Source organism: Gymnoscopelus braueri (genome assembly GCF_963280865.1).
Source record: "Gymnoscopelus braueri genome assembly, chromosome: 15".
Taxonomy (NCBI): Eukaryota; Metazoa; Chordata; class Actinopteri; order Myctophiformes; family Myctophidae; genus Gymnoscopelus; species Gymnoscopelus braueri.
Genome location: NC_137620.1, coordinates 45,726,231 through 45,737,925, shown reverse-complemented (window position 1 = coordinate 45,737,925; position 11,695 = coordinate 45,726,231). Strand labels below are relative to the sequence as shown.

The 11,695-nt window shown below is 40.3% G+C and overlaps 1 protein-coding gene across 1 annotated transcript; it reads right to left on the bottom strand.

The window, feature by feature from the left end:
• Positions 1-222: 222 nt before the first annotated feature.
• LOC308102170 (serine/threonine-protein kinase/endoribonuclease IRE1-like) lies at positions 223-11,377 on the bottom strand (the record flags this gene model as incomplete). The annotated part of the gene is made up of 10 exons (XM_080451771.1): positions 223-1,847; positions 2,894-2,994; positions 3,220-3,349; positions 5,307-5,527; positions 5,626-5,789; positions 5,903-6,484; positions 6,652-6,762; positions 7,789-8,142; positions 10,318-10,593; positions 11,236-11,377. 10 exons carry the CDS (start codon positions 11,375-11,377, stop codon positions 1,667-1,669), a joined length of 2,262 nt encoding a protein of 753 aa, XP_080307897.1. The 3' UTR covers positions 223-1,666.
• Between the last annotated feature and the right edge of the window lie 318 nt (positions 11,378-11,695).

Here is an 11,695-nt window from a genome sequence, read left to right as displayed (position 1 = left end):
CTCTTATCTGCACCTTTAGTTGGCACACACACTGTTCAGGGGTCTGCCATGAGAATATATAGTCACATCAGGGCCCCCGGGGGCCACATCAGGGGCCACATCAGGGGCCACATCAGGGCCCCCGGGGGCCACAGACACACTGTTGCTTCAATCCACACCAAACGTGCCACAAACACAGTTCAGGGGTCAGCCATGAGAATAGTCACCAGGGGCCTGTTTCACTGAACTTTAAAGCTGAGCTTTTCTTTATTCTCTGTATAATGACAATACATTTAGATCCCATCATCTCAATGTATAAATGTCCCATTATATTAATGTAAATAATCCCATTGTATGAATGTAAAGAATATCCCATAATATAAATGTAAAAAGTATCCCACAGTATGAATATAAAAGTATCCCACAGCATCAATTAAAAAAATATCCCATAATATCAATGTAAAAGTATCCCACAATATCAATGTAAAAGTATCCCATAATATCAATGTGAAAGTATTCCATAATATCAATGTAAAGGTATCCCACAATATCAATGTAAAAGTATCCCATAATATAAATGTAAAAAGTATCCCACAGTATGAATATAAAAGTATCCTATAATATCAATGTAAAAATATCCCATAATATTAATGTATTACCCCACATGGTAGCACTAGAAACAAACTATCCTATTAACAAGCATTAATTAAGCAAGGGATAATCAATGGGGAGCAGGTCATTATTGAGATATAAACCCTGACAGTGTGATTAGGTCTTTATCACCCTGAACAAAACCCTGATACAATTAAATTCTATTTTAGACCACGATAAGACTCATTAAAACCCATATCCCTGGTTCTGGTGACTGATTTTACTTTTTTCATTTATTTTATATTTATTTTGAAAATGAAAAACAAAAAACATGGCCCTCACGTATCAGAAGGACAATATCTGTCACCAGAACCAAGGATGTGTGTTTTCAATGAATCTAACATGGTTAAAATGGAGTTTGAAGTTGCAATGGGTTAACGTAGGAAGGGGGCGTGACTGAAATGAATATCAAAATACTGAATCAAGCAACTTAAACTGTGTAGGGTGAAACACACAGAGTAGACTTTAAAATCACCCCAAAGACATATAAGTGAAAGTGGACACAAAATCAGGCAGCACAGATTGATATGAGCCAATCAGGTGTTCTGAGTGTTTGATTAGACAGGTTGATATGAGCCAATCAGGTGCTCTGAGTCTTTGATTAGACAGATTGATATGAGCCAATCAGGTGCTCTGAGTGTTTGATTAGACAGATTGATATGAGTAGGTGCTCCGAGTCTTTGATTAGACAGCGCTCTGTTATTGAGTTCAGCGGACAATATTAAAAAATAACAGAACGATGAATTTGGTGATTGCCCAATCAGAATTGAGCATTCAACCAAGCCGTGTAATAAACTTAGTTACTGTCCACCACTGCTCTCACTCACAGACATCAGCTAGACTGCAGTGGGATTACAGTTACTGTATGTACAGTTATGAGTCTATTGGACTCATGGATCACAAGTCTCAGTTATGAGTCTATTGGACTCATGGATTATGAGTCACAGTTATGAGTCTATTGGACTCATGGATCATGAGTCACAGTTATGAGTCTATTGGACTCATTGATCATGAGTCACAGTTATCTCTTTTGGACTCATAGTAGACTGAGACTGGTCTTGCTCTCAGGGTTTGGGGACTCTACAGCATCTTCTGTTGTAAACATGTCCTTCAGGGAGGGCCTTGAGTTCCAGTCTTGTTCTTTGGCAAACTTGTAAACTCCTCCAAACAGATCAGGAAACATCTCCAACAGGTCAATGTGAGCTCCTTCCTCAGCACTGTGAACACAAAGCAGTGATCACTGAAGACACAACATCTTATCTGATCCAAGACAACATTGAATAGACTTAATTGTATGTTTTTTAATATAAAAACACATTTATTTGTCTTTGTCTTGTGGATGTGTACATGTTTTTTCTTTGCACACATCTTATCATTTCCCATGACATAAAGTAAAACTATGACTTTCTACATGATATCACTTTATAGAGGCCTTAGTTGTTAAGTTAATTGGGGCCCGATCACTGCACCAGTGTGAAGCCCTATTGACATGCAAGAAATTATATTTTTTAGCACAAATGAATCACACTTTTATTTGCACAACTCAATTAGCAAATAATTAAGTATTGTATCAGTCCTGATTGATTGATTTAATTGATTTAATACTTTCTTAAACAGCATGGAGGTTCAGTAAGACATTAAAGCTAAAAGGATAACACAACAAAAATCCTGGGGACTTTCGTGGTCCTCAATGGAAGCACAATGAGCCATATGGCTCAATAGCACCCCCTTAAAAAATGCCCATACTAAAGCCCAACATTACGGTTTTATGTATCATGTCCCGACTTGAAGCTATGACCTGAACCTAACAGGAAGTCAGCCATTTTTAATGTATTGTGGCGTTTTAGTGTGTGTCCGGGTAGCTCAGTCGGTAGAGCTCTCGCCTTTCGACCACAAGGTCATGGTCATTTGATCCCCGGCACCGCCAACTCAGGGTATGAGTAGCGTGGCTTGGGTCAAGTACTGGTAAGTACTGTGAGCTGATGGTAGGTGTGGTGAATAAAAGGCCTTAACGAAGAAAAGTTATCAAAAGTGTTTGTTTTCATCCGACAGCGAGGCCGTGGCAAAGCGCCAAACATCCATGTTTCACCACCAAACAGGAAGTACTTAACTGGGCTGCACCAAGCCCCCAGAATGAGGAGGATTATTGAAGCTACCGTGTATGGATGTCCGATATTGGCTTTTTTTCCGACATCAGATTTTCCGATATTGAACTTTTAAAGGAGAAGATCACCCCATCGCCCGGTAATGTAATACTACATACTAGTGCTCATGGAGATCGTGTATGAAGCGCAGCAATCCAAATGAGTTCTCAGGGTAGGACTTCTTCTTGCCATCCATCTTCTGAAGCAACTCAGGTGGGAACTGGGAAAAAAAAAAAAAACTTAAAGATCAGATTCACTTTGGAACATAAGGATGGATGTAAGCATGACATTAGGCTTTAGTTACCTTGGCTTTACATATACAAAGTTACTTAAAGGCATTAAATAGGGTCTTAAAGAGAAATTAAAGACAGAAGAAATAAAACAGAAGAGACCAAAAGCTCAAAATGCAATCGCTCACACACTATTAGCAAACTTTTTTACTCACGTTGTCTTTCCATGTGTTGAACTGCACCTGCTCAGCATGCTGGTCTAACTTCCTGATGAGGTCCTTGTCAGCATTTAGACAGTTCTCAACTTCCTTTAGATTTCCAATCCTTCTCAAGTAGTCTACTTTCCTGTGAAAATAATAATAATAATTCTGTAAGCATTAGGCTTAAATATAAGCAGTGCAGGAGGCAGGGCTGGCTGTGAGTCTCTGGAGGCTGCAGAGGATTTGCAGGGCGTTCATTCTGCAAAGTGTTTGTGCTGCTGGGCATCGCCGGAGAGGCGAACAGGAAGGCTATCAGATCTGATAGCCGCAGAGACAGAGAGAGCCACTAGGTGGCTTTGGATCAAGAGGGCAGATCCATGGGCAAACGCTGCTGGGACACAGGCCGGGGTCTCATCAACCCCGGTCGGGTCGCCTGGGCGAGGGTGTCTGATGTTGAAAGACCCCAAACACCCAATGATGACCCCAATCATGTGCACTAAACACCAAGGACCAGGTTAAAAACCTTGGTGTCATATTTGACTCTAGTTTAAATGTTCAGGCCCATATCAAGTAACATCAAATAACTATCCTTTTATCACTTGAGAAATATTGTTAGAGTTCGCTGTTTTCTCACCCAGAACGACACAGCAAGGCTAATGTATGCTTTTATCACTAGCAGGATAGACTATTGTAATGCTCTCCTATCGGTGTGCGGAAAAAACGTACAACTAGTCCAGAACGCAGCAGCACGCGTACTGACTAAGACCAGACGGAGAGCAAACATCACACCCATTTTAAAGTCATTCCACTGGTTGTCTGTTCGTTTTAGAATTGATTTTAAGGTCCTTTTATTGGTTTTTAAATCACTAAATGTAAATGCACCTGCCTATTTATCCTCAATGCTCTCTGTGTATGTGCCAGAGCTCTCAGGTCCTCTGGCACTGGTCTCTGAAATGTTCCAGAGGATAGAACTAAAACTAAAAGACACGGAGAAGCAGCCTTCAGCTATTATGGTCCTAACATGTGGAACAGCCTGCCTGTGAACCTGCGGCTCTCTGAATCCATGGATAGTTTTTGAATAAATCTTAAGACACACTTTTTTAGCATTGCCTTTACCTAGGTTTTAGCAATACTATTTCTATTCTCATTCCATTTTTTATTCCACTTTTCTTTTTTAAGTGATTTTCCTTTTTTCCTTTCATTAATATTTTAAAAATGTTTTCCCTATTTGATCTGTGAAGCACATTGGGTTGCACTTGTTGTATGAAATGTGCTATAGAAATAGATAGTTGATTGATTGATTGATTGATTGATTGACATCACTGATGATATGTCCCAGTGCATCGGTAGGAGTTTTTTTTAATTATATTATTTATATAATTATATGTGGATTTATATTTTTAAATATTTAATAAAATAATATATATTTAATTATATATATTTTTTAAAGGTAAATTATTATAGCGTCTGACACTAGCTCTGGTGTGTCATGTATACGTCTAATTTAGTCCTTCTACTTCCTGTAAGTGAACCAGTTGACTAATCACATTACGAGAGGCTCTTATTTTGAAATCCGCCGTTTTGAGAGGACACACTTCATCTGTTGCAGCTAAGCTACTATGCCTCTGTTCAGATGTAAATAGAACTCACATGGATTAAACACAAGCTTTTGGCTAAAGTTGGCGCAGAGTCGGTCGGATATCCAGTTTTCCAGAACTGCTATGCCCGTATATGGTCATGTACATACAGTATGTGGAACTGACCACCTTAAAACTCCCAAATATATACTGATGACATTATGGGATCTCCATATATGGACATAAAATGGACATGGACGTACAATTATAGAGAATCTCCATATATTGTCATAAAAGGGACACAGACAGACAGACAGACAGACAGACAGACAGACAGACAGACAGACAGACAGACAGACAGACAGACAGACAGACAGACAGACAGACAGACAGACAGACAGACAGACAGACAGACAGACAGACAGACAGACAGACAGACATACAGACAGACAGACAGGTACAAGGGGAATTGCATAACCAGGTGGGGCATGCATTCCCTATTTTAATCGTTCCAGTCTATCTTACCTCTCGTTTGACCAAAAGAAGGGATGAGCCAAGCATTCCTCCACTGTTGGTCTTTTCTTTGGGTCTTCATTGATCATCCTCTCGATGAGATCCTTGGCGACCACATCCTGAACATGGTGCAGATTGTAGTTTCCATCCAGAATGTTTCCATCACATCTACGGCCTGTACCAAATGGATGCTCGCCTCCAGAAAGGATGTAATATATCAACATCCCAGCCACCTTAACAGTGAGCATGAAAATGAGTAAGACATTTTTTGTTACTACATTAATGCAAAAAAATACAAAGTTCCCATCCAGAATATTAAAAACAATACAACCTGCATATCAGTGCTTCTTTTAAATCGGATAACACCGTGTTTATCCAAAGTCTCCTTTGCCATCCAGCATCTCGTTCCTGAAGCGCTTGTGAGTAGGGTTGTTTGTCCTTCATGTAATAGTCGGCTTATTCCAAAATCTGCCAATCTTGCCTTGCCTTCAATATCTGCAAGGGGGTTATCAATATAACAAAAAGGTTTTAGATCGAGCAAAGATTCAGCATAAGTTGCTTAGATTTCTGATATTGTCTGCTTGTTTTCTTTTTCTTTCATCACTTACCAATCAAGACATTCTGGGGCTTGATATCCCGGTGGAGAATTGTAGGATTATGACAATGAAGAATACTTAAACCCTTTAGAAACTGATTTGCAAGCTCTTTTCTCCTGGATTCAGGAAGGCTGTATTTAGTGATGTATTCTTCCAGAGTGTATTCACATAATTGAAGGACAAGGTAAACAAAGTTCTCATCCTTTATAAAGTCAACATATCGTACAATCGAAGGATGATCAAGGTCTGGCAGACGTAAAACGTCATGTTCTTTCTTCAGCACATCGTAGTTGAATTCATTCATTCTCTTCACTGCGACTTCCGCGCCATCATCTCTTAACCCCAAGAAAACCTCATTTCCATCACTTCCCTTTGCGATGCGGAATTCCTCATCTTTACCAAACACAAGACTCCCAACTTTGCTAACGCTACAGTCATCAACGTTTATAAGCTTCTCTAACTGTGGCCTCCATCTTTTACTGACTGGGCGCCATTCTCGTGGTTTTGGTGATGGACTAGGAACGCCGTCATCATTCAGTGGTTCTTCCTCTCCTGACAATCGACTCATGTTCATCTCAATGGATTCTGTTGGCTCTGTAATGGCATTGATTGATTGATTGATTGATTGATTGATTGATTGATTGACTACTTTATTAAAGAGATTGTTAACATTTCAGTGCAGTCAAATGTTATGCTAAAAGGATAACAAAAAACATGTAATTTACAAAAAAAAATCATTTACAAATCAGTTCAATACTTACTAGTTTGCTTCTGCTTTTTCCAGTAGAAAAATCCCAGTATTGCTGTCACCACAATGATGATCACTGTGAGCACAATCCCTGCAATCACTCCTGTGGTGAGACTCACACTCTCTGAAACACAGTGCGTCATAACACAACTGTTAAGTATCAACATTATACAATGAAATAAATCAAATCAACAGCGGTGTTAAAATTGTTCCATCCACTGTCTAGTGATCCAAAGATCACAGGTTTGATTCCTGCCTGGTCTCCATTAACCACCATGGGTCTTACATGCTACAGTAAAAGTAACAAGTTACTGTAATATTATTACGTCTTCCAGTACAAATATAACCAATTAATATAATGCATTAATGCATAATTACAATTTCCACGAGCCTTGGTGGAATTACAGGTCTAAACTTTTTGCATGATTTGCATGTTTTTGTTATATTGATAACAGTAATTCTGCGTTACAGCGACCGAGTGACGAGGTACAAGCCTTCAAGCAACAGCTCAGTGCAGTTCTGGACTCCAGTCTAACTCCTCCTCCCTTCCCAGGGAATAAGAGTTACATTGTTACAATACCTTGTTTAAAGTCCATAAAATGAATTAATATGAATGAGACTGTTCTACTGTATCTCTGCACTCACAACATTATGTGTTCTGTGTCAACGTTCAAACATACAATGCAGTCAGTTCTTCATGCAGAAAGATAGTCTATTATTAGCTCCACAGTGCAAAAACAGCATTCAAACAAATCTTTGGGTTCCAGAAAAGATGAATCAAACATTCAACCAAACATGTTTTCACGCCACAATGATGACAGTCAACAACCTTTTGCCCTTGCTGCGCCACCCCATGTTCACACCTAAGGAACACATTTGACATTTTCACCCATTTGGCTCTATGCATTAATCTGGGGTCAGGGTTTACTGTACTGTCCTGAATGTCCTGTAGTGGCCCTCATACAGTCTTAATGTAAGAGGTGCTTACAGATATTCCTCAAGGTGATATATAGATAGATAGGCAGGCAGGCAGGCAGGCAGGCAGACAGACAGACAGACAGACAGACAGACAGACACAATAAAGATACAATAAAGTCATGCCATAGAGGACTAATGTTTTTCCAACCATGTTTTGAACAGTAAATCTTACCAAAATGGAGATCGATCTTTATGCTGCCTTTGAAACTGATGGGGTCCAGGCCTCGAACAGAACACTGGTACGTTCCCTCATCTGAGATCTGCACCCTGGTCAGCTTCAGTGAGATGTTACCATGAGACAACCGATCGTCAAACAGGGACGTTCTCTGTTTGTAGGACGGGTTCAGTTCTTCAGAATTCACACGTCCATCTTGGAGAAGGTACACGGATGATGGCTCAAGGTCAGGTCTGGTCCACTCCACCGTCTCATTCTCCATGTTGAGATGTGGATAAATGTGACAAGGAAGGACGACATCATCTCCCACTTTGGCCATTACATGCTGAGATGAACCAATCACCTGTGGTTCTTAAAAAAACAAACAAAAATGATTTAGTGTAGTGATATTAATATGTAATATCTATTTATTATTTTCATAGATGTATGTTGTTCACTTATCAACATACTGTATTAACATACTGTTATTAAGATATAATGTCATTTAGACCAGTGGTTCTACAACGGTCCATTAGCCCCCCCCCCCCCCACCCCACCAGCCAAATTAATAATAACGTTACATTTCTGCTGTAATTGTTATGCACAAAATGAGATAGACTACACCTGTGATCCACACATTTAAAGGCTGTACACTCCATATCGTGAATCACACGTCAGATTGTGCTTAGATAATCTATACACCATTTAACCCATTAAAACCTGAAGCCGATTCTACAAATGTCTTCTAAATCCTAACAGTTTTGGGGTTTTTTAAACTTATGTTGCTATGTCAGTGGTTCTAAAAAAAAATTCATGTCAACGACCCCAAAATGTATTATGTATTTGGCCGCGGACCCCCATCTCAAAATGTTTTGTTCCAGGGACCCCCAGAAGCAAAGATTTGAGTTAAAATGTTCGCTTTAAACTCGGTGCCGCGCTATGAGCTTTTAGATCTGCTATTTTTGAATAGCCAAAGTGTAAAATAATGCTTTTTTAGCTCAAATCTAAAAGTGACGCAGATTCGTTCCAGGTCTTAATGGGTTAACACAGTTTATTTACACGCTATTTACGACCAGCTTACGGCGCCAGAGAGAGCACAGCAGTAAAAGTTACAGATACAGGACTAAGAAAAATAGTGTGTGGCAACGTAGTCATCAAGACTGTGAACCCTAAAATGGCCACCGCTACCAAGTGACACATGTTGACGCCACCTTTGACGCCCCTTTGCTACGCACTATAGGTACAGAATAGTGACATCACAAAAAAGACCCTCAAACTAATATGAATAAAGTATAAAGATGACAACAGACTGGATGTTGCAATAGTTATAACGTGTGTGTGTGTGTGTGTGTATGTATGTATGTATATATATATATATATATATATATATATATATATATATATATATATATATATATATATATATATATATATATATATATATATATATATAGCTTGATGACATGTAGTAATGTGTTATGCTCTGTTGATCAATTGAATACATAGGACCAAATTGGAAACAAGTCCCCAGTACTTGTTTGTTGTCCTTTTACCCTAAATGTCTTACTGTACCTCAGTGTGGTTTACTTTTTGACTAATATTTAGTTTAATATATTAAAAAGCCACCCCCCAGCAGGCAATCACAAAGAAGAGCATTATAGACTGATACAAAAATTGAAGCATGCTGTTACACAACAGACTGATAGAACATCTGCAGCTTCCTGTTACACAACAGACTGATAGAACATCTGCAGCTTCCTGTTACACAACAGACTGTTAGAACATCTGCAACATCCTGTTGCACAACAGACAATTACACACATCAAAGGATCTAAGCTTCCTCAGCAAGAACATCCTGCTCTGGCCCCTTAAACAACGCTGTTTACCGGTGGAAGCCAGGCCCGGATTGGACGGTCTGGCACTCCTGGCAGATGCCAGAAGGGCCGTGCAGTCTGGGGCTGCGGCCAACCCTAAAACCGAAATAAAGTCACCAAAAACCAAATTTTCAAGCAATTTTTCGCCAATTAACCGCAATGCTTCGCGCGCGGCCGACCCTCGCTATGGGCCGGTGAAGATCACAATTGCCAGGGTCGATTTTCTGTGCCAGTCCGTGCCTGGTGGAAGCCGTTTGCTCCTGCGTCTGTCCACGACCATTTCCTTGGTCTTACTAACGTTGAGCCGCAGCAGCTCCCAAAGTCCCTCACTACCTCAGCATGCTCACCCACGTTGTCATCTGTGATGCAGCTGACGATGACAGTGTCATCTGAGAACTTCTGGAGGTTGCATGACTTTGGAGTTGTAACGTGAGTCTGATGTTGTTGTGTTGAAGGCACTCTAGGAAGTTGTGCTCTGTGGATGTCTCTACCTTTGGCCATGGCTAGTTTCACCTCCTCATTCACAGGCCTTACCCAATCCTCATCCCAGCCCTGAAGGCCCTCGATCTTTTTCATCTTGAGGAGGACAATGATCTCCTGGTTCATCTAGGGTTCATCATTAGAAAAACATTGAACAAGGGAAGTGTTCAAGAGTAATGGAAATGCTCATTACCTGGTTTGAGACTGTGTGTCTTAACAGTGTGGTTGATGTGTGGTAGGTGAACTCTACAGGTCACATGCTCTGTTAGAGCCACTGTCACAGTCCTCTGGACGACATAACAGTGATCTGAAGGTTTCTTTGTCACTGAAGGTTCAGCAGTGATGTTGTTTCCATCACTGTCCCGCAAAGACATCTTAGGTTCAGGAAACCAGCACCCAGAATCACATCTCCAAGATAAGCTATCAGCTTTTATACCAATTAAAGAGATCACTGGCTGAGACACAGACCCTGCAAAAACACAAAGATATTATCAATACAAATATTTGATTAGTCAGTGAGTCAATCAGTCACATCAGTCTGTTTGGCTCGATACAAAAAAATACGTTTTAAAAAGTAGTTTCATTACTCATTGTATACTTTTCTTTTTTCCTTTGACCTTGCATGTTGCACCACCAGTTTTTTCTTTCTGTTTTTCTGCAGCCTACACTACTTACCGTGGTCAACACCTCCCTAAGTAACCTGACCTGAGAGATAAAAGTTATGCTATAAAGGTTAATTGTCTCCGCCAGGCCGAAGGCATGGGGAAAGTATGTTTTACCCCCTGTCCGTTCGTCTGTGTGTGTGTGTGTGTGTGTGTGTGTGTGTGTCCGTCTGTCACCAGCAGGACGTGCTGTGATTGGCTACCGAGATGCATGATGAAATGCATCTCGGTAGCCAATCACAGCACAAGATGAAATGCATCTCCTGGCGGAGACCTGTGCTCCGAGGAGCACATCTTCTAGTTAAATATGTTTTTCCATCCATGTTTTGAACAATAAATCGTACCAACAAGAAGCTGAATCAAACTGCTGTTGGCCAGGATTGGAACAGAACACCTGTATGTCCCCTCATCTGAGAGCTTCACCCTGGACAGCTTCAGTGAGATGTTACCATGAGACAACTCATCATACAGGAACGTCCTCTGTTTGTACGACGGGTTCAGTTCGTCAGCCGTGTCACGTCCATCTTGGAGGAGATGAACAAACTTAGGGTTCAGGTCAGGTCTGGTCCAAACCACCGTCTCATTCTCCATGTTGACAGGAGGTTCAATGTGACAAGGAAGGATGACATCATCTCCCACCATGGCCATCACAGGCTGAGATGAACCAATCACCTGATGTCCTTAAAACAAAACAAAATGGATTTAATGAAGTGATATGAATGTGTATGTTTAATGTTTATTTAAACATATTTATCCTGTACCATAGAATATACTCCAGGGGGACCCTGTCAACTAAGTATATAGAGTGTAATGGAGTAGTTCACCCAAAAAGGACTAATCTTTTATCAATTACACACCCCATGAAGCCTTGAATTCAGGGCGATTTTTTGTTTTTTGTCACATTCCTGA